Below are 27,160 nucleotides of genomic sequence, written 5' to 3'. Positions count from 1 at the left end.
GGTGGTTTTTGGTCAAGTGCCGCAGCTTGGATTAGAACCCACTGTTAAAGATTTCAAGGTCAGCAGCTTAAACTCTAGACTACATCCTATCCATCCTCTCTCCTTAAATTTGCTGGTTCACTAGAAGATTTCCTGAGTTATCTGCCGCCGCTTGAAAGTCTCTTGTCTATCTTCATCCTTTGGGCATGATACCTCCAGATTAGGACTCGGTACCCTACGAAATACTTATAGAATCGGTTATGTAGGGTTATAACGCTGGTTACAATCATGATGGAGCCCAACACGCCCAAGCTTTTATCACCTTCTTTGCAAATGCTGAGGTTATTGGATAAAATAACTGGTAAATACCTCTGCTGGGTGATGTCAAGAAATGCAACAAAAAAGAAAAGGGAAAGCACAGGAGCAGAGGTGAGCCAATGTGGAACAACTGGGACAGACGCAGAAAAAAGGAGACCAGCGCGGGGTACCACAGGAGGGTTGGGGTTATTGATTGGACAACCCAAGTCCTGAAGGGGTGGGATATGGGTAGGAGGCTTCCTTCCTAAAGAAAGGACAAATATAGAGGAGACTGCAAGAGGCGGGGAAGAATGAAGGGAGGAAAACAGAAACAGTGACATGGGTGTCCCCCTATGGAAAAAGGACATTCTCTGAGATTGACAATGATGGGACTGACTTGATGAGTTAACAGCGCCTTGATATACACTCCCTCTGACTCAAGGTACAGGTAAAAGATACAGCATTGAATTCTCAACCTCTTCTTCTGCCTGGAGACTAATCACACTCTCGCTTTTTTTGTCTATGTGTACCTAGATTTGCTGACCCTTTTTATTTTGTATCTATTTCTGTATTCCCCATGTGTATCTTCATAGCTGACCTTTGTTATGTCGTGTGCTGCATCCACCATGTTCTCCGGCTGTTCTTTGAGCATCCCATGTTCTCACCTCTTGGCCGTCTGTTCCGGGATGGACATTCTGGTTTCAAGCTGAGCTGCTCTTAAATTGTAAAAATATTGCTTCTAAACAAGCCTTAACTCTAGGTGCCAGGCAGCTCCAAAACATGATGGAGGGAAAGTGGCGGACCATGGACAAAGTCTACTCAGAACCCAGCGGCTTCACCGCAGATGTATTCATGGAGATGTGGCTATCTACTGATTTATTTCACTGCTTCGTTAGACCAGAGTGAAGGGCCGGAGATGAAAAGTTTCCTTTTCAAAGCCTCCTTGACTTTCCTATGTAGATAGTTGACTAGTCAAGGCTTAGCTCCACAGGGGTGGTGCAAAGGTCAATCCAAATAGACTATACCACAATTATTACACACAACAGCAGAGCCGATGTTCAGTAGTTCAGTGATGGTAGTCCTAGCCGTTTCCCACTTGTGATTAGGGACTCCACGGCCTTTAGGACAACGTAGCTGAGATCCTTTTGGTGGTAACCAGATTGACTCCTTGAGAGAACTTCTTGAGAATATTGTTGGCTCAGCGTGACTCAGCCTGAAACAACAAATTTTTTATTGGGAAAAATTTCGAATAATGGTTTTCACAGCAACAGTGAAGGAGCTGTGCTCGACCAGATTCTGGGCCTTTTTACATCCTTGTGGAGTCAAGTGGTCCCTAATGTGGCTCAGGGCTCTTCTTTCAGTACCCAGGTACAAGGCTTGCAATGGCCCATTTTCACGCAACTAGAGACAAACGTTAGAAATTGTCCATGGTTTGCAAAAAGGGTATTTGCATTTTGTCCTTGTTGTTGCAGCTCGCAACCGTCTGTAGAGGGGTCTCTCAAGGGCTAAGGCACTATATGTGTGAGTCCTCTGGTCTTCTTGGGTGTCTCCGCTCAGAAAGAGCTCATGCTCCAGAAACAGCAACAGAACCACAGAGAGACCTTCAAGGCTGATCCTAGCCTAGAAACTGGCACACAACTCAAGTCCAAAGAAGCTGAACAGCCCAGAAAGGTGGAGGTTTTCCAAATGCTGGAGTGGGCCTCTAGCTGACGACATCCCGCCGCTTGTCAGGTTGTTCCCAGTGTTCATACATCTGGAGCCACTGGAAGCCAAGAGCTGGCTTGATCCGGATTCAATGAGTATTCCAAATCATAGCTGGACAAAAGAAAAACATCCCACTGTAAAGAGATTTCTTCCTGGTGCTAGACAGATTTCACTGCCTCTCTCCAAGTTGAGGTTTCTTGATGGGAAGGGTTGTGTATTGCGCAATTCCAGAGAGCGAGTGGATCGCATGGGAGATTTGCCCCAGGACAAAGTAACATAAAGTGATCTCTCTGAGGCCAGGAGGAGTCAGGTCAACTTGTGCCACAAAAGAAGCCCATATTTGAGATGTTCTCTGTAGAGAGGGGATTATTGTCTTTGCTCACATACACAACAACCAAGTTTAAACACACAACTAATGCACATGGGTGCACTTTAACTCGTAGCCTGCATCACTCCGGATGAAGGAACAGTGTTCCTATTATAGACCGGAACAGGACTTTTTAAGGGTGGGTTTTTGAACCGTGCCCTCGGTTTGAAGCCATGCTCCGCCTCCAAACATTAACAGTATCCTCTTAGTAGTGGGATCACAGGTAGGTGCCCCACATCAACAATACTTGCCGTGGGACTCTGGGTACCATTTTCTCCAGAAGAAATGGAGGGTAACTTTCCAGCATCAAATACAAACTGGTACAGTGGTGTCCAACAGCTGCCGCCTCACCCCCTTTTATGCAGCAGCAGCATCTCCCTGGGTCAGGAAGGATACAGGGCACATGGCAGACCAGTGGGAGAGTCGGTCACTTCTTCAAGAAGACTATCACGCCCCAGACAAATCTGTCAATTACAGCCTTTTTGCAGACTGCATGGATATGAAGAGCCCTTCCTTCCTCCTGCGCATCCTTTCTGCTTTCCTCCCGCCCTTTCTTCCTTCCTTCTTCCCTCCCTTCTTTTGTTGTCGACAATACTTGTCTATGACACCCATAATCATAAAGTACTGCAGTTTTAATTGCAGGCCTCCATTTTCTCATTTCAATACATTAAAATGTTCTGTTTGCTAGACTTGTCGCTGGAATCCCACAGAATGCCTCGCTGGCATCTGGCAGCGCGGAGCGGTTTCTGAAGAAACTGTGGTACAAGCTCTCTGCACAAGCTGACAGGCAAAAAACACACAAGGTTTCTTCCCAATAATTACCAAAATCAGGACCCTTTGCACTGGTCTGTATTCTGCAGAGAAGCATTTAGACATGGGACTAACTTCCTATTGTTGGCTCAGAAGACAGCGGTTGTGATTGGCAGAAAGATTGAAGGAACTTGCAAAGTTGTGCACAGAAAGGGGTCTCATGTACATTCCCATCCTGGGACCTCAACCGGAAGACGAGCCGGAGGGACACCCACAGGGAAAGGCTCCTGCTTGAAGCGGCAGTGAAGGACCCGGAGGACTGGAGAGGATTGTAGTACCGGCCCGCTGTGCCAAAGTACACAGAGACAAGCAGGATGCAGGAGCCGTGTGCACAAACTTGTCCTGCTGGTTGCACGCCCCGGGGTTACCTTCTTTAGCTCGAATCGTTCGAGCCTGCGGTGTACAGATCGTGTCATATGCAAATGACACACAACTCCTGGTTTCCTTTGGCCCTGATCCTGACAAGGTGAAGAGTGAATTCACAAACTGCATGTTGGAAATGGTGTCTGGACACCAACCTATCTCCAATTGAACAGCGACAAGACAATGGTCATGCTTTGGGTAAGGCTTCTGAGATATGGTCAGCTGACTGGTGGCCCGCACATCTTGGTATAGCTCCCACAACTTAGCAGGTAGTAAAAAATCTGGACATGAGGCTGGATCAATCTCTCTTCATCAAAGATGTGGAGAGGTGTGGTGCAGTGGCCAGGGTAGCGGACTTCAGAGCACAGGGTTCACGGTTCGATCCCTAGGTCCGGCGGCAGCTCAGCTCAGCACCATGTGACTCTGGGCAATGGCTCACTCAATTTCCACGACGGCCCCCAGTGGTGAGTAGTTTGCGCTTTACAAATACGGATTTTTACATTTTACAGATCATGTCGGCTTCACCTGTGGCATATGTTTTGCTACCTTGAGGGTTCTCAAAAAAACCCTACCCTGGCTTCCCGATACCGCTAGGAAGACTCTGGTCTGGGCTCTTATCACAAGTCGCCTGGACTATGGGAACACTTTGCTGACCTCGGTAAATGATACGCTGCTGTCAAAACTGCAGGTGGTTCAGAATCCCACCGCGCGACTAATCCGTAACCTTCCTTCGCGCTCGCCGCCGTCCCCGCCCCTCAGAAAGCATCATTGGCTGCCTATTAGGACGCGTGTTATTTCTAAACGTTGTTGTTTGACACACAAAGCCCTCTTTAAGATGCAGCCAGCTTATCTTTCATCCCTGTTAAACCCTTATCTCCCTTCCATATGATTAAGATCGTTGGACAAAGCGTTTTTAGTGATTCCTTGCATCCGCACCTCAAGGTATGGGGCGGATCCTTCGCCTACACTGACCCTTACTGTTGGAACAAACTTCTTTTTGGCCTTCGCTCCTGCTCTGACCACTTCCTTCAAGAAGGGGCTTAAGACTTGGCTATTTTAGATGGCCTCCTTTTCTCTTGTGCAGATCAGCTCCTAGATGCTCCTCTGGGAGCCATTCGCGCGAGATACCAAGTGACCAAATAAATACCAAGCTCTTAAATGACTTTGCATCCAGAGCAGTTAATCCGCACCAAGATTTAGAAACAATCACTGCATCTGCCCCAGAGTTTAAACGAGCTGTAGTCAACTGCGGTCCAGGGTCCATGCATCCAACACAGGGGCTTAGTGGACCATGCATCCAACACAGGGGTCTAGTGGACCATGCACCCAGCACAGGGGACCAGTGGACCATGCATCCAGCACAGGGCCTAGTGGACCATGCATCCAGCACAGGGGCCTAGTGGACCATGCACCCAGCACAGGGGACCAGTGGACCATGCATCCAGCACAGGGCCTAGTGGACCATGCATCCAGCACAGGGGCCTAGTGGACCATTCATCCAGCACAGGGCCTAGTGGACCATGCATCCAGCACAGGGGCCTAGTGGACCATGCATCCAGCACAGGGGCCTAGTGGACCATTCATCCAACACAGGGGACTAGTGGACCATGCATCCAACACAGGGGCCTAGTGGACCATGCATCTAACACAGGGGCCTAGTGGACAATGCATCCAGCACAGGGGCCTAGTGGACCATGCACCCAGCGCAGGGGTCTAGTTGACCATGCATCCAGCACAGGGGCCTAGCGGACATGCTTCCAGCACAGGGGCCTAGTGGACCATGCACCCTGCACAAGGGCTTAGTGGACCATGCACCCAGCACAGGGGCCTAGTGGACTATGCACCCAGCACAGGGGCCTAGAGGACCATGAACCCAGCACAGGGGCCTATGCATCCAACACAGGGGCCTAGTGGACCATGCACCCAGCACAGGGGCCTAGTGGACCATGCATCCAGCACAGGGGCCTAGTGGACCATGCATCCAGCACAGGGGCCTAGTGGACCATGCACCCAACAGAGGGGACTAGTGGACCATGAATTCAACACAGGGGCCTTGCGGACCATGCATCCAACAGAGGGGACTAATGGACCATGCATCCAGCAAAGGGGCCTAGTGGACCATGCATCCAACACAGGGCCCTGGTGGACCATGCATCCAAAACAGAGGCTTATGTCTATCTGCCTGTAGGGCCACAGGTTTGAATCCGAAGGGTCTACTTAATCCGTCATCTTCCCAAGGTTGCTAAAAACGATGCCATTGAACTGGGTAACAACAAACGTCTCTTATCGGAGGTAATATACTGCTTTGGAAGCGAGAGATTATTGCTGTGACGAAGGATAATTTGTGAGTGTCAAATCTGTGCTGTTCATAGCTTCTCCCCGGATACTCCCTCCTTCTTTCATGTAACTTATGTCACCCATTTTATTTTTGGATTTTTGTTGCTCTTTTGGGGGATTTTGCGTTTTTACTGTATTTCCTGGTATCTATGGTGGCGAATGGCCTCTTAAAGTTTTGACATTCTTCTTTCTCACTGTTGGAATTGTCTACACTGGCCCAGCTCTCCCCTGCCAGTCCCTGGAATACTTCTATTGATATTGATCAATAAAGAACAAAGATATGGAGGTGGGGACTGTTCTCTTTCACCTCCCACAGAACCCTTCATCATGAGCACGTAGAGCAGTGGTTTCCAACCTTTTTTAACCCGTGGCTCCCTTGACCTAATTGGCAGTTGGCCGTGGCTCCCCACCACTTTTTTTTACAGGTGGGCGGGTCGGGGGATGTAAGCAAGACCTCAGGATTACTTCCTGTTGGCTTCCTTAAATTAATTGGGATGCAATGAAGGTATTAGGGATAAAAAGGATAGCAGCTGCTAGCTAGCTATTCACAAACTACCAGCAGACCATTAGTCATTCTCAGAGGTGTTGTAAGCACATCAAGTAGTAACCGAAGAGCATCACATTGCAAATTTTGGAACACTGGACAGATGATTGTTCACCTTTTCTTTAAATTAAAGGTGATGAGTAGCATATTGGCAAGACCTGGGGTACACATCTACAGCACTTTATTTATTTTGAAAGTAAACATAAAAAATATTTTTTTATAGATGCACATTAGGGAGGGCGGGATACAGGATGTACTTAAATATTGCAGTGGTTCACATATTTGTTGGGTTGACTTGACATGGTGGCCCACCCAGAGCCCACTCTCCCACCTCATGCCATTGGCATTTCACCTTTTATTACGGAGTTTGTGCACTGTCCGTCTGTCTTTTCTCCGTTTTTTACCCTCAGCTCAATATCCCCCTTTCACTCTCCTGTGTCCTCTGTGTCCTTCCTCCACTCTTTCTTGCACTTTTTCTGTCGTTTCCCCTCATTTCAAGCTCCCCCTTCACTCTCCTTCTGTCTTTTTTCCGTTTTTTACCCTAATGTCAATCTCCAGCTTTCACTCTCCTGTGTCCTCTGTGTCTTTCCTCCACTCTTTCTTGCACTTTTTCTGTCATTTCCCCCTCATTTCAAGCTCCCCCTTCACACTCCTTCTGTGTCTTTCCTCTGTTTTTCACCCTCATGTCAATCTCCTCCTTTCACTCTCCTGTGTCCTCTGTGTCTTTCCTCCACTCTTTATTGCACTTTTTCTGTCGTTTCCCCCTCGTTTCAATCTCCCCCTTCACACTCCTTCTGTGTCTTTCCTCTGTTTTTTATCCTCATGTCAATCTCCCTCTTTCACTCTCCTGTGTCCTCTGTGTCCTCCACTCTTTCTTGCACTTTTTCTGTCGTTTCCCCCTCATTTCAAGCTCCTCCTTCACTCTCCTTCTGTCTTTCCTCTGCTTTTTACCCTCATCTCAATCCCCCCCTTTTCACTCTCCTGTGTCCTCTGTATCATTCCTGGCTGAAGTCAGTCCCTCTGCAGCAATCCTTGGAGGCTGGTCAGACCTGAATAAAATATACTTGGTTTGTATTCTCAACTTCATTTGTAAGGAAGGCTGAGAGGTGGTCAAGGGTGACCCGGGTGGCCCTAATCGGGTCACATCTTCATAGGTTATACCTAGGGCAGGCCCTAGGCAGCCCAGAGGACAGTGAAGTATATTTAAAAAGTTGGACATGCATTTTTATGTTTTACATGTGCTGGTAGTGGAAAACTTTTAAATTCGTTTTTCACTACTGCTATGCCTACCTCTCCCATAGGATAGCATTGGAGTTACCTTATTACATTTAATAAGCTGTAGTTTCCAAATGGGAGCAGGTAACCAGTTCATGTTTGGTGTCCTTCGAATTGTAATGAAAAATCCTAACATATGGTAAAGTTGGATTTTAAATTACAATTTTGCAAATGGCACTTTAAGACAGTTGGGCGTATTGTATTTCTCCTAACTCGCCCCACACAATAGGGAGCTTAGGTGTGCCTGGATGGCCCATCACTGCAGGATGGTAGGGAGGAGCTAAGCCCAGCCCCACTTACACTTACATGGGCTGCATCCTGCCTTCAAACAAAGGGCTGCATGCCCCCTGTAGGTCCTCTGGAGCCAGAGCAAGAAAGGCATCTGTGCACTTCAAAAGCATGCCTCTAGAACAGGGATCTCCAACGAGTAGCTTGGGAGCTTCTGGTAGCTCGCCAGTACCCTCAAAGTAGCTCTTAGAGGTGAAGTCAATCCCAGTATCTCATTCAGAGAGTATATGCAGAGACTCTAAGTATATTAAAAAATGTAGCACTGCTCCTCTGAAGATCTCTAGCCAACCAGCCTACAGCAGGGACTCATCTTAACAATCAAACACATATTGTGTCAGCCTTTTGAGTCTGTCACATGGCCACCTTTATCCAGTCTCGGACTAAGTCACAAAGTGATTGGCCATGTGGTAGTCCCCTGCATTATCAATTTCACCATGTGTGTGATCAGTGGGCCATAAATGAAGAGTGGTAGTGGTAGCCTGAGCAGTAATCAGTGCTGACTCACTAAAGTGTGGTACTGCAGGAGTCAGAGTAGAAATGTTTCAGTTGGGTGCATCAGCAGCCAAGGCCTAAGAAAGCTATAATCCTGAGCAGAGAAAATTAAGAGCCACATCTGCATTCATTTATGTGTGCACCCATTACAAACACTATTGCATTATGTAAGCTACACCTGGTGTCAAGGACCACCAAATGGGTATGCTCCCCCCAACATATGAGTTTTGTCTGTGGCACAATTGTGTCAGTTCATGGCATAATAGTGCCAATGACATATTTATGGCCATCCTTGACTATTTTGGGTATTCTTGGTCTAGATATGGTATACTGGCAGTGATCAGTGACGTATTAAGAGCATAACTGCACTATATCCAGGTGTCCCTGATATAATTGTGGCTGCCCCTTGCATAATAATGGCCTTGACTAATAATATGGTGGCCATCCTGGTCCTTATGGTGTTCAGCCTTGGCACAATTGTATACTGGTAACTATTATTGCCATCATACAGTTGTCCTCTGTGCTATGGTGCCATGGCTTATGACTGTAATAACTGAGCATTCTAAACACTCTGTCCATGTGAGGCGTTTGTACAGGTGAGTGCTCAATTAAAATGACAAGCTGATGTTTGGGGATGTGTATTCCTAAAAATGAAAATGTGTATTTTAAAGGGATTTTTTTTTACAAACAAATGTTTTCTTCAAAATGGAAAGTGGTGATAGAAAAATCTGTGTATTTTCAGAAATTGATATGCTGATGAAGACAAAAGGTTGCAATTCCAAAACACATTCAAAGTTGATACTTTAAAGATAATTCAAGCTGAATTGATGAGACTTATTGCTGTGGTTATGTCCTTTGTGCCACATGGCATGTAAAGATTTGAATGTTACTTTATCAGTCAGGTGGGATTATTGATAAATGTTTCCTTAGCATTTCTTCTGGTAACATCACCTGGAATACTTGGGTGCCACTTTTAATCCTGCTTAGGGTGGTCATAGAGTAATGTTGACATGTGCAATCAATATTTTACAGTGATAAAATATGCAAGTAGCTCAACAGGACTTTCCTTGAGCTGAAGTAGCTCTCAAAACAGAAAAGGTTGGAGACCCCTGCCCTAGAAGCTTCTCCCCACTTCAAAGGCACAACTGGGTATAAATACTGGACCTCAGACACCATCCTACAGTACACATCTAGACCTGTTGACATTCTGCAAAGAAAAAGGTCTGCTGTGCTGCTGAAAGTACTGTCACTCTGCTGGACTGCTGCTCTGAAGTACTGCTGCCATGCTGTGCTGCCTGCTGCCCTCGTGCCAGGGTGAGAAGAACTTGACCTGCATCTGGTGAACCGAGGATCCCAAAGTGACTGCAAGGGCTTGTTGACTGGCCCCCTGACTAGAGCATCAGGGACAGAAAACTCCAACAACCTTGAACCCAGCACCAGGAGTCTACCCTGCCAAGTGGTGCCACCCAAGTCCTCCACCCTTGGAAGTGGGCCTAAGAAGCTCTGCCAGCCCCTGTGGATCCAGCGTAACCGATGCATCTCCTCTGCTGCGTGGTGCAGCCCCAAGCAGAACTGATGGGGTTGGGCCACGCAGGGTGACTTATATGAAGGAAGGTTTGAACCTGACAAAAGGTTTAATTTGCCAGGTTGAAATGGCAGTCCACAGCTACACAGCTACATACACACGCATTGCACAAAAAAAACTGAAATAGGGCTTTGCACTACTTTCTGTCAAGGGCGGCATGAATGGGTGGTACTTGGGCATTCTAGTGTTGGCACCCATGGCTTTTGACTCACATCCAGGTCTACAAAGATTTTCTATTCTGATTTTGCATCACGAAATTATCCTCCTTAAGGTCGGCGATAAGTGGGAGAGGTGTGTGTATTTCTCCTAACACCTCACACATTGCATGAGTGCTGCACTTTACAGCATGCATCCAACGTGTGAAATGTGTTACAGTTGGTCTAAGCATAAGATTTTGTACTGTAATGGTAGTGCAAAGGTGTTGGTGTATGGTGCTAGGTAGGCTCTGCAAAATATATTTCTATATCACTATAGTATCCCTTACCTCAGTCATGTCAGAGGTTTTTAGAGGGCTGTGGTTAAAAAAAAACATGCAAGGCTCCACATAGCATGAGCATCAGTTTCTACGATTTATCAATCCCTCCCTCCCTCCGCCCCTCCCTCCTTCCTTCCTTCCCTCCTTCCCTTAGGGACTTACAAATAAATTAAATATGGCAATTGGGTAGAAGCCAATCTATATGTTTTACGGCGAGAATACCAGCACTTTAGCACTGGTTAGCAGTGGTAAAGTGTGCACAGCCCAAAGGCCAGCAAAAAGAAGTCAGCAAAAACAGGAGGTTGGAAGGCAAAAAGTTAAAGGGAAGCCACCCCAAGGATGCCAGGTCTAACACCCATGTTTAGGCACCCGAATTGATAAAGCACTTTCTTTTTTAACAATTCTGCTGATGCATCATGGTTCTAATTTCTGGTAAAAGTGCAGAGAGTGACCGCTAATGTTAACTTGTCTGATCTGGTCACTAATACAACGCCGATAAATAAATATTTGCTGAGATTTTTTTAATTAGACATAAGTTGCTCTTATTAAAGAATAGGATGGATCCCCTTGAATTAGACACTGGATACAGGATTCTGCTTCTGACATAGAGGACTCTACTTGATGGACACAATCTAAGATATGGCCAGATACAGGTATTTTGGTCATTCTACAATAGCTGGTCGGCATCCTATTAATAGGAATACCATCCTATTACATTTTTCTTTGGTTGAAAAAAATGTCTTTGGTTAACCTCCTCCTGTTCTGGTCTCAGGGATGCATACCTAAAAAAGACCCATGTAACGAAAGTGGGCCCCGATGACTATTGAAAAAGTTCTGTACCACGATAAAGAAGAGTATGTATTGGACAAGGGCGGATTAGCCTCTTCGCTGCGTTCGTCGGCCAACGGCCGCTGGGAGCACTACCTCCATAGTGCTGCGCACGCCTGTTGGATGACGCGGCCCCACCCACTCCGCTAAACCGCTGCACCGCGGCGATTTGCTGCCTGCCGCGGTTAAGCAGCTAAAAAACCAAGAAGAGCCGTCAGGCAACCAAGGGCATAATGACATCATAGGAAGTGACATCACTGAAGCCAACATATAAGTCAAGGATTTATATCCAATTTTCGTCAGCCCCATATACTAAGCAGGGTGTTCCTATTTTGTACCCGGGGCACAGGAGTGATCAAGTAGATGAACAGCCAAGTCATGCTCAGCTCAACAAGTGCCAAATTCGAACCTCAAATGTTCAACTGCGGCCTCCAAGGACCAATTCGAGCGAAACTGTAGCCTCAAATACCCAGCGCAACCGCCTCACCCTAAGGATCAGTAACCATATACCCAGGGACAGGCATTACATATCCAAGCACAGAATCAAATGGTTTGACACAAACTCCCAAGAGTAGCCCGAAAAATAAAATACCCCACACTATTGCAAATGGCTATAAGTAAGTGAGTCGATGGGTGAGCCCAGCAGTCATTCAGGGGTATTTCTTCCCTTGAGGGAACTCTGAAATGTCTTTCCTTCTCTTCATCTTTCCTTCAGGCTTTTTCATTCTTTCGTCCTTCCTTCTTTACTTTTTTATGTTTTTCTACCCTTTAATCCATTCTTTGTTCTCATGACCCTTTTCATCCATTGACCCTTCCTTCTCTTCATTCCGCTTTCTGTACTTTTCTAGTCTACCTTTCTTCATACATCCATCCTTCAGTTCTTTCTTCGATCTGCCCATCCGTTTAAACATCCATCCATATTTCCTTCTGTCTTTAAATCAATTGACTGATACTTCTCTTCATCCATGCATCCTTCTCTGCATCCATCCACTGTTCTCTCCATCCACCCAGTTTGTCTCAGTTCTATCATCATCCACCCTTCTCTGCATCTATGCTCTGTTCTCTCCATCCACCCAATTTTCGCTCAGTCCCACCATCATCCACCTGTCTCTGCTTCCATCCACCATTCTCTCCATCCACCCAATTTGTCTCAGTCCAATCATAATCCACCCTTCTCTGCATCCATCCACTGTTCTCTCCATCCACCCGGTTTTCTCTCAGTCCATCCATCCTTTTCTGCATCCATCTACTGTTCTCTCCATCCACCCAGTTTTCTCTCAGTCCAACCATCATCCATCCGCCTCTGCGTCCATCCACTGTTCTCTCCATCCACCCAGTTTTGTCTCAGTTCAACCATCATCCATCCTTCTCTCACCCACTGTTCTCTCCATCCACCCGGTTTTCTCTCAGTCCAACCACTATCCATCCATCCATCTCTCCATCCATCCAATCACTGTTCTCTCCAGCCACCCAGTTTTCTCTTAGACCTTAGACCTTAGACCTCATCCATCCATCTCTGCATCCATCCCCTTTCATCTACATCCACCCATTTTACCCCATCCAACCATAATCCACCCTTCTCTGCATCCATCCACTGTCCTCTTTATCCACCCAAGTCTCTCTCTGTCCAACCATTATCCATCCTTTTGTGCTTCCATCCACCGTTCTCTCCATCCACCCAGTTTTTTTCAGTCCAAACAGCATCCATCCTTCTCTGCATCGACCCAGTTTTCTCAGTCCATCATCCATCCGCCTCTGCGTCCATCCACTGTTCTCTCCATCCACCCAGTTTTGTCTCAGTTCAACCATCATCCATCCTTCTCTCAACCACTGTTCTCTCCATCCACCCGGTTTTCTTCAGTCCAACCACTATCCATCCATCCATCCATCCAATCACTGTTCTCTCCAGCCACCCAGTTTTCTCTTAGACCTACCAGCATCCATCCATCTCTGCATCCATCCCCTTTCATCTACATCCACCCATTTTACCCCATCCAACCATAATCCACCCTTCTCTGCATCCATCCATTGTCCTCTTTATCCACCCAGGTCTCCCTCTGTCCAACCATTATCCATCCTTTTGTGCTTCCATCCACCGTTCTCTCCATCCACCCAGTTTTTTTTCAGTCCAAACAGCATCCATCCTTCTCTGCATCGACCCAGTTTTCTCAGTCCATCATCCATCCGCCTCTGCGTCCATCCACTGTTCTCTCCATCCACCCAGTTTTGTCTCAGTTCAACCATCATCCATCCTTCTCTCACCCACTGTTCTCTCCATCCACCCGGTTTTCTCTCAGTCCAACCACTATCCATCCATCCATCTCTCCATCCATCCAATCACTGTTCTCTCCAGCCACCCAGTTTTCTCTTAGACCTACCAGCATCCATCCATCTCTGCATCCATCCCCTTTCATCTACATCCACCCATTTTACCCCATCCAACCATAATCCACCCTTCTATGCATCCATCCACTGTCCTCTTAATCCACCCAGGTCTCTCTCTGTCCAACCATCATCCATCCTTTTGTGCTTCCATCCACCGTTCTCTCCATCCACCCAGTTTTTTTTCAGTCCAAACAGCATCCATCCTTCTCTGCATCGACCCAGTTTTCTCAGTCCATCATCCACCCTTCTCTGCATCCATCCACTGTTCTCTCCATCCACCCAGTTTTGTCTCAGTTCAACCATCATCCATCCTTCTCTCACCCACTGTTCTCTCCATCCACCCGGTTTTCTCTCAGTCCAACCACTATCCATCCATCCATCTCTCCATCCATCCAACCACTGTTCTCTCCAGCCACCCAGTTTTCTCTTAGACCTACCAGCATCCATCCATCTCTGCATCCATCCCCTTTCATCTACATCCACCCATTTTACCCCATCCAACCAAAATCCACCCTTCTCTGCATCCATCTACTGTCCTCTTTATCCACCCAGGTCTCTCTCTGTCCAACCATCATCCATCCCTTTCGGCTTCCATCCACCGTTCTCTCCATCCACCCAGTTTTTTTTCAGTCCAAACAGCATCCATCCTTCTCTGCATCGACCCAGTTTTCTCAGTCCATCATCCACCCTTCTCTGCATCCATCCACTGTTCTCTCCATCCACCCAGTTTTGTCTCAGTTCAACCATCATCCATCCTTCTCTCACCCACTGTTCTCTCCATCCACCCGGTTTTCTCCCAGTCCAACCACTATCCATCCATCCATCTCTCCATCCATCCAACCACTGTTCTCTCCAGCCACCCAGTTTTCTCTTAGACCTACCAGCATCCATCCATCTCTGCATCCATCCCCTTTCATCTACATCCACCCATTTTACCCCATCCAACCAAAATCCACCCTTCTCTGCATCCATCCACTGTCCTCTTTATCCACCCAGGTCTCTCTCTGTCCAACCATCATCCATCCCTTTCTGCTTCCATCCACCGTTCTCTCCATCCACCCAGTTTTTTTTCAGTCCAAACAGCATCCATCCTTCTCTGCATCGACCCAGTTTTCTCAGTCCATCATTCACCCTTCTCTGCATTCATACACTGTTCTCTCCATTCACCCAGTTTTCTCTTACTCTAACCATCAACCACCCTTCTATGCATTCATCCACCGTGCTCTCCACCCACCCAGTTTTCTCTCAGTTCAACCAGCATCCATCCGTCTCTGCATCCATCCACTCTACTCTCCACCCACCCAGTTTTCTCTCAGTTCAACCATCATCCATCCGTCTCTGCATCCATCCACTCTACTCTCCATCCACCCAGTTTTCTCTCAGCCAAAACCACGATCCACCCGCCTCTACCTCCATCCACCTTGCCATGTGTTGCAATAACGTTAAAAGAATATTTATCAGGACACCTTGTCAGCAGAAGGATCCACCCAAAGGAATGACTGGGAGTAGGGTGTGGGTTATTGTGCTTGCCTCAGAGAGCTGAGTGCACTGTGCATGTCAGAAGAATGACTCATCCTTGTAGTCTCATAAAATGAGCACCACCGAGTGAAGCCATAGTCAAATCTGTTATCACAGCACATAAGAAGCAGCATGGTGACATAATGCTATTTATATACCCAGCTATTATAATTATTTTTAATAAGGAACGAGACCACGTGTTTCTCAAAATATACAGTCTGCAGAGGAAAGGAGGAGAATTGGATATTTCAAAACGCTCTTTGAAAATCTTATCTTCCACCATGAAGGATTCAGACTCTATCCAGGGCTGAGAATGCCCTCCCAAGGCAGTGTCTTCTTAAGGTCTCTTGGGGCTCGGGCAAGACGTTTTGGGCCCCATGTTTGCAATAACTTTTAATTTTATTACCCATTTTCTGCTAATGCCAACCAAACTTTCAATCAAAAATGACTCAAAAACAGATGAAATATGGATGAACACGCGTACCGTTCGCATTGCCAATAAGTTCAAACCAATAAAAAATGTTTAGGAAAAACATAAAAAGAAATATGCCTTGCCCAGGGCCCCAAAATCCTTACAATGACCCTGGGAAGGAGAGAAAGATGTAGAGGATGACAGATAGAAGAGCGAAGCGCCTACAGAAATAAATAGAGGTACGATTGATGGGGCCCCTTGGAAGGTGGGGGCCCTGGGCAATTGCCCACTTTGCCCATGCCTTAAACATTCTCTGTCCTCAGAACCTCATTATTAGCTAGCTGGAGCGGTAAACCTGAAGATACCACTCCCAGCGGCTCTGAATGAGCCTGTGTCCCCACACCCACCACCAGGCGGATTGGTAACGCGGGCACTCGGGGAATGTACGAGGGGCCGGTGTCCAGTTCCAGCTGTGTGCTGCTTTTTTGAGCAGTCTGGTGGTCCAATTTGGGTGGTTTCTGCATTTTTCGGATAACCCCAGCAGCCCGGTGGGGCCCTGAGTGTCCTTTCTGGGGGCAGATGGGAATCCATTACCTCCCTTTTATCAACAGGCAGAGGTGTCACTCCCTTTCTCTCCCTGTGACAACCCATTAATATAGGCATATTGAGGCAGGGGGCCTGAGCAGAAGTGGCGTCACTTGTTTTCAGGTGTGTTTTACAGTTTAAACTAATCCCTGCATTTTTTAAACCCCCTCCTCCCCATTTTTTAAATAAAATGTCCCCGCAACAGTGTTTTACGGAAAGGCTATATGCAAATGTGGGCCACTTTTTTTAGCGTACCCGGGCCAATCCAACCCTACCCAACACATCCAGATGCAGGAAGGGGGACATGATAGTTTTCCTGGGCAAATTTTGCACCTGGTAAAACCATTCCCAGGTCCATTGACATATCCACCTGCTCATAAAAGGTGAAAACGGTCTGGAGTAAAGTTCTGTGACTCATGAATCCGCATGAGGAAAGGGCCTGGCGGTACCGGGTCTGTATGTTATTCTCCACCCAAGAGACCGTAACTTGTAAGGCCCGGTTTCAGGTGAGGAGGTTTCATCCCCAATCATTAATATCAGATCTGTAGTAAATCCCCTGAATTAAGGGCACTTCACAATGAGACTCCTACTGGTAAAGACCAGCCTATCGACCTCGAAATTTGCATTTGAAAACAACGCCTGAAAAAACACAGCAAACATAAGAGGCGTTTTTATAGAAAAAAAGGGGATGCAGGAAGGTGCATAGCATCGATAAAAAGTATAATCTGACCACAATAATAATGATGGAACAACAACTTAAGAGCAGAAAGAGTAGGTCTGTGGCCCGATATATAAGGGATAAAGTACACCCTGCTGAACATTATAAGGATAATTGCAAGTCACCAAGGAGTTCCAGAACTATATAGAGGAACGCAGCCGAAGGCTGTGTTCCTTTATAAGGTTATGGATCCCCGAGGTGACTTGCAAATACTTATGTACGCCTGGGGGTACTTTCTACCCTATAATACATGCTTACACACACAACCACAAACCACTTAAAACGATGCGTAGCTGTTTCACATGAACGAGCAAAGATGTTTCAAACATGAAGAATAAAAATAAAACCTCGAGTGCAAAATTGAACACATCAAAAACCTGGTGAAAACAGACATTATAAACAGTTCAATAGAAGTCAGTTTAAAAAAAAAAGCTGCACTAGCTTGAAATGTGCAAAAACGTAGAAAGATCCTAGCTTTTCTCTAACGATTTAACAAGTGCAAAAAATAAACATGTTCTCTCTGCTTTGCATTGTTAGCTACAAAATAGAGCAGAAAACTGAAAAGCAACTCTGCTTCCATTATGCTCAGTGGCCTGACCTGCCTTCCACCTCGGCTGCTGGCTCAGGCAATAGGCATTGTGAAATCAGAACTTGACTGCAAGAACTTATAATCAGTGGCAGCTCCTCCGCCAAGGCAGAGGAGCGTTGCCCCTGCTATTTCAGCAGTGCAAACAATAAAAATAAAATGATAATAACAGGACAATATTATCAATTTATTTTTTCATGCAAGACTCGGAGCCAGGTTGGGGCGCGGCTGGGTTCTGTGACCACAGCACAGAGGGGAGTGGTTAGCACTCTAAGTGCGCATGATAGTTTGGCCGGCCCTCTGGGGTCAGCCAAACTGTCATGCGCACTTAGCACGCTCTCCACGGGGCGGCATTGTCCAGCTCCCAGGCACTGCCTGAGTGGCAAAATAGGCCGCTCAGAGCAGTCAAAACCCTGCTTATGGAGAGTTGTGATTGGCTGGGAGAGTACAGGAGAGTACGGGATTCTGGGTGCTTCCGGTGCTTTCCAGCAGAGGCAGAGGATGGAGGAGAGGCAGCGCGGCAGCGAAGGTGAAGGTATGTTTCTTTTTTTTTATCCATTACCACCACCCCTGTTCTGAGGCAGCCACATCTGCTTATAATAGTCAAGTTCTGACGTCTTTTCTTTATAATTGGTGACTGGGTGCCTCACAAGTCGCCAATTATATAAGGGATAAAATACCCTCTGCAGTATATTATAAGAATATTATAAGAATATTGCAAGTCTCCGAGGAGTTCCATAACCATATAGTGGAAACATAAAAATAAAACCTGTAGGGTAAAATGCAGCACATCAAAAACATGTTCGATATTTGCCGCAAACCTATATTAGAAACAGTTCAATACAAGGCATATTTTTTTAAAAAACAGCTGCGGTAGCTTGGAACATGTAGAAACATGCAGAACAATTATAGGTTTTCTCTAACTAAGGAGTGTAAAAAATAAACATATTCGCTCTATTGGTCCTTGTAAACTATTAACATGGAGCAGAAGAAGGAAAAGTAACGCTCATTTGTTGCTTTAAACAGCTGCTTTAATTATGCTCTGTGACTTGACTTGCCTTTCACTTTGGCTGGAGGCAGCAGCCATTGTGACATAAGAACGCCACTGTAATAACCTTATAATAGACGAGTTCTGACATTCTTTATTAATTGGTGACTTGGCGTGTCACAAGCCGATTTTAAAGAAATTTGTGGCTGCCATTTATACAGGGATTACATAATGCTATGTATTAAAGACAGATATATTTTATTTAAGAGTTCGGAAAGGGTGAATGAAATTACAATTCTGTCAACTAAGTTTTGCAAAGTGATAAACTTTATGGCTTTAAAAGGTCTGAAGTTTGTCCCCATACTTTATCATTGGCGCTTAGATGCCTCTTTGGTTTTATGTGCTTTATTAATTCCAAATTCAAATCCAAATGGTAGAAATGGAAATTGATAGAAAAGATGCAAATGTTTCACATTTTAGAGATCTCAAGTTGTTCCCTGCCAGTTGTTGGATGCTCAGCACTTTTCCCTCATATCAGTCCACATTTAAATACTATTTTGTCTTTAAAAAGCCGGGACTACAAGCCCCATTAGGCAACGTGATGTTTGCTAAAGATCCAGGACTAGCTGTCCACATCACATGTGCTGTAGAGCAACTCGACTTTATCAAGAGCCCTTTCTAGAGAAAAAAGGCGCATAGTCGCAGGCACGCTGTTCAACATTGAAGCAAAATTGGCTATTATCTATGATACGCGTGAGGTGCAAGTAGCAAAGCAACACGTTGTGACAGAAGCACTTAACAGTGGTACATTAAAAACAGAGCATTGTCAAAGAGGATCTAAAACTGGCTTGTACAGAGTAGGTCCATGACCTGAAGCTGCATGACACAATTTCAGGATAACAGTCAACTATGTAAATTATGTCCTTTTCGATTCATTCTATGAAAATGTATCTCGTGTCTATGCTGAAACGTCCTGGTCTAGAGCCCATTTTAACCAAAGGGCAGCAAACAAAAAATGTAGGAAATGCCATGAATTCAAACAGCATGGAAATTCAGGACCAGGGACCAATCGAATCGACAAATAAGATGTGGGCCTGATTAACCCCTTCCGCGCTGATGACGGAACCGCCCGGCGCTCCTGCGTGGCGCGAATTCCACGCCTGCGCTGAGCATTCTATTGAGTGGGCGGGGCCATGACGGAACCGCTCCGTCATAAGCACAGCGCAACCGACGCTGGTGACGGAGCGGTTCCGTCACCAGCATGCGCCCGCCACATTTCCGCCCCGCCCCCTTAGCACTGCGGTGGAATAGCCGCCGAGGTGAAGGGGTTAAGAGTACGGCCGTGGTGGCGGTATAACCACTGCCACACTGCGGGCTTACCTGCAGTATTACGAGTGTGGCGGTCAGACCATCACGAGACCGCCGGCTCTGCCAGGATAATGGAGCCCGTTGCAAACGGCACAAATATTCTGGCGGAGTTGCTGCTGGCACTGGCAAGCGCATTGTTTTGCTTTTTTACTGTTCTTTTCATGGTGGTGAGCCCACCAATAAAAGGGTGGCGGAAAGGCAACTAAGAGGTGCCCTGCCGGATGTGTGCCTGGGGGTGAATGCATGGGAGAACATGCTGTGCCCCCCTGTAACTGGGTACCAGGTCCCGCACAGTGTGGCATGCATGCGACACCATGCAAGATCATGCTGCAGGCACTGTCAGGGCAGAGGGCTGCATTTTAGGCTCTCCTATGCGTCTAATCGCCCACTGACGTGAAACTGGTGCGGTACTTCCCGCCTGACCCACACGGGGGGCACACCACGGCTCTGAAGGTCCTCCAGCTGACGTCACAGTGGCAGTGCTGCTGTAGGGCCACCAGTCACAATAAGGTCCATACTCTTTTAAACTGATTTTATGTTAACTATCATTTAAGACTAGTTCAAATACCTATGAATTAAAAAAGAGCCCTTCCAGGACGACTAATAGCAAACAATTAAATAAATTAATCCTCAAAACGAAAATACGGCCAAAAACTGAAGTTTGTAGTCAAGCTTTAAGAAACCTACTGATTATAGATAGAATGAATTTCAACGTAAAGCTTTAGTTTCCATATTTTACAATATGACATAACATGCCACCTTTAAGGGGTGTCCAATGTACAGCCAGTCCAGGCCAGGTTTTGAGGATAACCATGGACTACGGGACACTGGCGTAACGAAAATTGAGGGGGCCTCCCTGCACAGTATGAAGAGGGGCCCCCTTTGGGCTCTATCAGGAGCTCTCGGGCCAGAGTGCCGTGCCAAGGGGGCCCCCTGGAGCTTGGGGCCCCCCGCCCCGCAGGGGCTGCGGGGCCTGTGTTACGCCTCTTCTATGGGAATTAGCAACATTTAGATCCATTGTATGTAAATGTACCTTAGGTGAATATCTTGAACATGTATTATGCACACAACCCTCCTGGACCTAAGATGGACACTCAGAGCTTTCCTGAAGTCATTTCTACAAACAAATCAACTTTGGATGTCCAGATGATAATGACACAATCACACTCCTCCCCTTTGTATGCTTTGTGACCTCACACATGGAAACTTGTACAAGTAACAGGTATTCCATCAAGTGAAATTCAGGTGCCAAAAAATACAGCAAACGTGCCAACAAAGAATTAAAAATTAAAAATGTAGGACAAGGACATTTGCAAAAACTGACTACAAAGTGCTTGACTTGACTGGCTTTGGAGATATTTGTACCGCCTGTCAACTGTTTACCACAAGCAGTGGTTTAGTGATGGATTGAGGTTCTTGTGAAGCGGTATCACATCCTGGGTGAAAGTTTAGCTACATCCTCGAAATCTTGCAACATTCACGTGTTTGAGAAATTTCCCAAAAATTGCAAAATAACATGGCTTTGAAAACATCTGTAATTTTCTTCCATGGATCACTGATTCAAGCAGAAAACACTTGTGGAGACAGTAAATCACACCACGAAGATATTTTACCCTCAAAGCAACCCCCAGATTATATGTTGTCTGACTTTTGAATAGGAGCTGTGCCCTGCGTTCAATTGTCACGTAAGATACTGGCAAGTCCGTCTTTGTAATTATAAATGTTCATGAAAATTTGTGATCTCGCACGACCTTAATCTATATGAAAGATGCTCAAAGAAGCGAAAGCAAATTATATTTTACAAAGAATGGAGTACTTTTAATTTAGGAAAATGATCCAAAATGCTGCCTCACAGGATGTAATCAGAAGTGAAAAGAGCAAGTAATCTCTGCACTATAATCGTAAATATAATTACAAAAATCAGCCCTACCGAATGCGTCACTTGCACCCTGACATCATTGGAATCCAGCGCGGAGTCCACTGAGTCCCGTGGCCTTCTCTCTGAATTTATATGGCCGGCTTTGTTTTTCTTGCCTTTCAAAGGTATGGACATGAACTCTTTCCCCGTCATCTTGAGATCACCCATGTGGTGACTGTCACCGTTCTTCTCCTGTAGAAGAAAAAAAATTGATCAATTTTAAGGAGGTCGTATGATGTTGGCCAATCTATTTGTGTCATGTGTGTAGTACAGTCAATCAATGGCCGCAAGAGGATCAGTGAGTCAAACACTCACTGCTGACATCAGCAGGTGACGAATTTGAACCTCGGGAAACCCAAATCAGCCTGAGGTAGGTAAATTCAGTATCATTAAATTGGTGCATGGACACACATTCATTACTCTATTTTCTTAACCTCATAACTGCTATGGAACGTCCAGCTCCAGTGCTGGACGTTCCATTGCGCAGGTGCAGTTCGAACGTTCAACGGCCGACGGCAGCACTACGGAGGTAGTGGTGCCATCGGCAGGTGAACGTGCGCAGCACTTAAGGGGTTAAGACACTGTCGTCACCAGGGACTGCCAAAGTATGTGGCCAAGAATGTTCATACTCTCAAATAGCCATCACTTTGAAAACTTGTCCTTTGCAACAAAAGAAACCAAATTATTGATTGCTGTGCAGCATTCTTTCCCAGGACTGCCTTTTACATTTTGTCGTGTCCACACAGTGGGCACCATGCAGCACAATGACTAGCAGGACACAGGTTGGTGCACTTAAAAATCTTTATTGTATTCTATATGCAGCTGGCTATACACACGTTCGTCCCCGTGGTCGTCCTGGTCGGATCTCTCCTATTCCTGTCCCCTGACCGGATGTGGTGTCCGGTGACCTGGTCTCCTCCCTCATGACCCACAGGGTCCTAGTGTCCTCGGTCCCTACTTGTCAGGTCACCACACATTTAAAACCCCTTCTACATTAGTCAGCAGTCTTCAAGTACTCTGCATCTCTCTTCTGACTTTGGGTCTTATTCACAAAAGGTTTGCTGTGACTTACACCTTTAATACTCCTAGCTTATTTCTGCAATTAAGCAGTAATTCAGGAGTACTACAAGAGTAAGTTGCTCACACCTATATTAGAACATTGAGTACTCCACTGAAGACAAAGGAGTGCTTCGGGATTCTAATGGCTGGTGGAAGCCCTGAGCATCAACATTCCAATTATTGTTCACTACAACAGCGTTGAACAAGGGCATCACAAAGCCATAAAAAACGGCCGAAACGGGCCCTCGCAAACTGCTCAGCTGCACTCCCCCTCACCAGTTTGCCAGGGCCGGTTTCTGTTCCTAGTCCGGCCTGTCCTCTTGCATCACACCTCCTTGGCCCTAATTATGAGTCAGGCGGAGTGGTATATCCTGGGGAGATACGTTTCCACCTCACCACAACTGGTCAGATGTTTCTGCATCCAGATTTCCCGGCTGCAGAAACGAAAGGCCTGATATTAGTAGCTGGAAATTCTGGTCAGGAAAATGCCATGATTATAAAGCTACAAGCACAGATTAGACCATCTCCCCACCTTCGCCCGCCCATTCTACCGCCCAAGGGAGCATGGAACACTCTCTTGCAAGCCTTACAACCTCCGCTGCCATCCTCTTCAAAGGGCAGGAGGCAAATGGGACTGGATTTGCCTCTGTAATCTGGACCAGTAATGTTTATTTTCCAAGTGTTAATGATGGATAGTCCAAATTTTATTAATGGCATGAAGGTAAATATTTTGCACAAAAGCAAAAGCTTTCCCTTAGACAACAGGCCTGACATTACGCTTCGTGTTTGCTTAATCAGGCTGCATTACGTCTCATTAACTTTTCCAGAGGCAATGGGATAGTCAGTCGCCGTGATAACACACATTCTGGGTCAGCATGGTTTCCCCGCTTCAGAGACAAAAAACACAGAGGGCATGATTACGCGTTTGGCGGACAGGTTACTCCATCACAAACGTGACAGATATCCCGTCTGCCCTATTACAAGTTGCATTATGTTCCACGGGATATAATAGAACTCGTAATATGGCAGACGGGATATCCGTCACATTTGTGATGGATTAACCCATCCACCAAACTCATAATAGGTCCAGAGTAGTCCGATTCAGATGGAGGGATATCAGCAGGAAACTTCAGCTACCTTGTGTCCCTGCATCTATCTATAACCAAATAGTAATCTGACCCCATATATCTACTAATGTTTCATACAGGTGCACAAAAAAAATTCACCTGTGAGCTCTAATGGTTGATATGGACACATATGATCAGACCGGCAGATCTTAATGCCTGGAATTGAGCATTCCAACAAATATTATTGACCAAAAGATCGCGAGATACAAATATTGTGTCAGAAAATTGTGTGGAACAGAATATAGAGGGTACGAAAATCTTTTATTAAGTGGTCCATATACTTTTTTTCACATTTACCTGTATATAATATTGTTTTAAAATTGAGTTGAGTTTTATTAGTTTTAATCTTATTAGCTATTATTTTAATGTTAAGCATTTTAATTATTTTGTGTTTTTTTTGTAATATATTTTAAGGTCCTTTTAATTTTATGGCAGTTATTTTGATGAGCTGTTGGGTTTATAGGGGATAGCAAGAGAAGATTATAAAATATTTGTTTTTATTTTGATTATAAAATTTATTTTTACACGTTTTAAATTGTTATTGTGTTAATTATGGTTTTTTAGTGTATTAAAGACTAATTTTATTTCCTTTATTTTTTGTTAACTGGTTAATTAGGTAATTGATTAGGTTAAATATTTGATTTTAAAAAAATCAGAAAATTAATAATATTTAACATTTTTGGAATAAGAAACACTTTTATATGTTATTATTCAAAGTAATAAGTATTGTTATTTTTTCTGTTATTAATTTACATTGTTTTTATAGTTACTGAAATGTTAAGGTAGGTAATAGGGTGGGACCAGTCTTCAATACATTTCTTAATTTGTTTTCATTGTAATAATTGTTTAATATACTTTTTATGTATAATTTATATGTTAATCTCATGTTTTTCGTTTTTACTTATTTATTTTCATTTTATTATGTTAACAATAATTTTATATGTTTATGCATTATATATGTATATGTATATATATATATATAAAATGTATTTTGTGTTAATCTAGGATACACAACATTTAAACTGAGCTTTCTAACCCTCCAACACTTTTCCTACTACTGCTTGTGTTGGCAGGGGAATAGTAAATTTGGTCTCTGCAAAGTCCAACACTTTCCTTACTGTTGCATAGGTTGGAGTTGGAATAATAAATCTGGCCCCTTCAAAAGCTAACACTTTCCCTATTGCTGCATATGTCAATCTGCAAGTAGTAAATGTAACCCATCCAAAGTCCAACACTTCCTCTGCAGTTGCTCTGGTTGAAGAGGAATTAGTGAATCTGATCTCTCCAAATTCCAACAATTTCCTACCACTGCTTACGATGGAGAGGGAATAATAAATCTGACCCCTACAAAGACCAATAGTTACCATACTTTGGTCAGGATAGAGTGGGAGTATTTAATTTGAACCTTCCAAGCGCAATATATTTTCTATGAGTTTTAATAAAATTTGTTATAATACATATTTTTGCTTTAATTTTAAAAGTTAATTTAATGTGGAATTTTATAATACATTTTTGTAGTAAGATTTTTTATTAATGTATTCGATATTTTTACTTTGTTATTCTGTGTTTTAATATTTTAATATCTAGTTTTGGAATAGTAATTAATTATTAGTAATTATTCACTATTAATGTTTAAATACTATTTGTTGTCTTATTTATTTTTTGTGATTATTTTAAAGTATATATATTTTTATTAAATGTTTGTACGATTAATGCCTTTATATATGCTTATATTATTATAGGTATATTTATTTAGATTGTAATATTCTTAAATTAAGGAATGTTTTAAAGGTATTATAGTCTATAATAATTTAAAAATGTTACACTTACCTATTTTCTGATGGCAATGTGGTCTTCTATGTTGCTAATATTTATGACTTTACATACAAAGTTTGTAAAGTTGATATTTATGTCTTCGATATTTTTTATGGCGATATTTTTGTTGCCCATATTTAAACTCACAATATTTCATCATACAACCTAGGAATTTATCACAAGTTTAATCATAAGTTTAGTTACGGAGTTAAGAAAACAGAATTTCTAATGGGAAGGACAAATGGGTAGCAAATGTGAATGCGGCAACACCTACAAATTCATAATTTTGTGGGCATGCACAAACTTTTCCATTGATCTTTCATACCCAACTAGCACACAACCTTTTTAAACAAGAAAGTGGGAGTAATGGTGCTATTTACGCCCGCGATTTCTATATGGAACTACTTTTTGCATATAAAAAAAAATCTAATCACAAAGGCAACTAGAAAGGCCCGCCTAATGTATGCCTGCAGAATGTCTGCGACAGGAGGTAGTGCAGAAGGACTACACCCGGAAATCTCAAATGTGGGCACATTTCCGGGTGTATATTGGGGCTTTTGGAAGATTGCCAAATTTGCAGATATCAGTGGTACTTATAGAATCAGAGTGTTGGTTCTTGGGTTCAGCCCGCAAACATACTAAGGGGCCGATTAGGATGGCGAACGGACATTGTCCGTCCGCCATCCTGTCGTGGCAAGGGACCGTCCGCCATAATGGCGGAGGTCCCGTGCGCCGAATTAGGATGCACCCGCCACAGTGGCGGGTGCATCCCGCATTTTTAACATTGCGGCGGGAGGTGCTGAAAGCAACGCCCGCCGCAATGCTAAAAATGCATGTTGTGCGTTTCAAAGCACAACATGACAGGCACCACACTGTGCCTGCCATGTTGTACTTTGAAATGCATGGGGGTACCATAGGTACCCCCCATGTGCACCCCCACCCCCCTTCACCTTGGGGGCCCGCAACGGGCCCCCAAAGCAAAGACCGTATGCCTTTCCGAAAGCATTCCCCAAAGCCCATCCTAATATGGCTGGCGGTGTCTGATAGACACCGCCACCAAATTAGACCTTTTCCGCCACGTTCGCAAGGCGACGGCGGCGGAAAAGCGGCGGACGGTCTTTCCGTCCACCGCGGTCCTTCCCGCCATTGTAATATGGCGGGGGGGAAATAGGTGGCGGACGGGCAAGGATGGCGGACGGATTGCCACTGTCCGCCATCCTAATCGGCCCCTTAGTGTCCTTTTCTAACTAAGCGGTTATCCACGTGTGTTGGCAACCAAAAACATCCTTCTGTCCTGGCCTAGAATGGAATCCGAAAGGGAGAAAAAAATCAAAATA

The 27,160-nt window shown here is 44.9% G+C and overlaps 1 protein-coding gene across 2 annotated transcripts in view; it reads right to left on the bottom strand.

The window, feature by feature from the left end:
* The window catches only part of GPSM1 (G protein signaling modulator 1), a 727,733-nt gene that overhangs the window by 178,984 nt on the left and 521,589 nt on the right, over positions 1–27,160 (bottom strand). For both annotated transcript variants that reach the window (XM_086921016.1, XM_086921015.1), the window contains exon 11: positions 21,835–22,014. In XM_086921016.1, the coding sequence (XP_086777142.1) occupies positions 21,835–22,014 (180 nt within the window). The remainder of the gene's footprint in view (positions 1–21,834; positions 22,015–27,160) is intronic.

The sequence above is a fragment of the Lissotriton vulgaris genome, chromosome 5, assembly GCF_964263255.1.
Source record: "Lissotriton vulgaris chromosome 5, aLisVul1.2, whole genome shotgun sequence".
Taxonomy (NCBI): domain Eukaryota; kingdom Metazoa; phylum Chordata; class Amphibia; order Caudata; family Salamandridae; genus Lissotriton; species Lissotriton vulgaris.
This window is presented reverse-complemented; position numbering and strand designations above follow the sequence as displayed.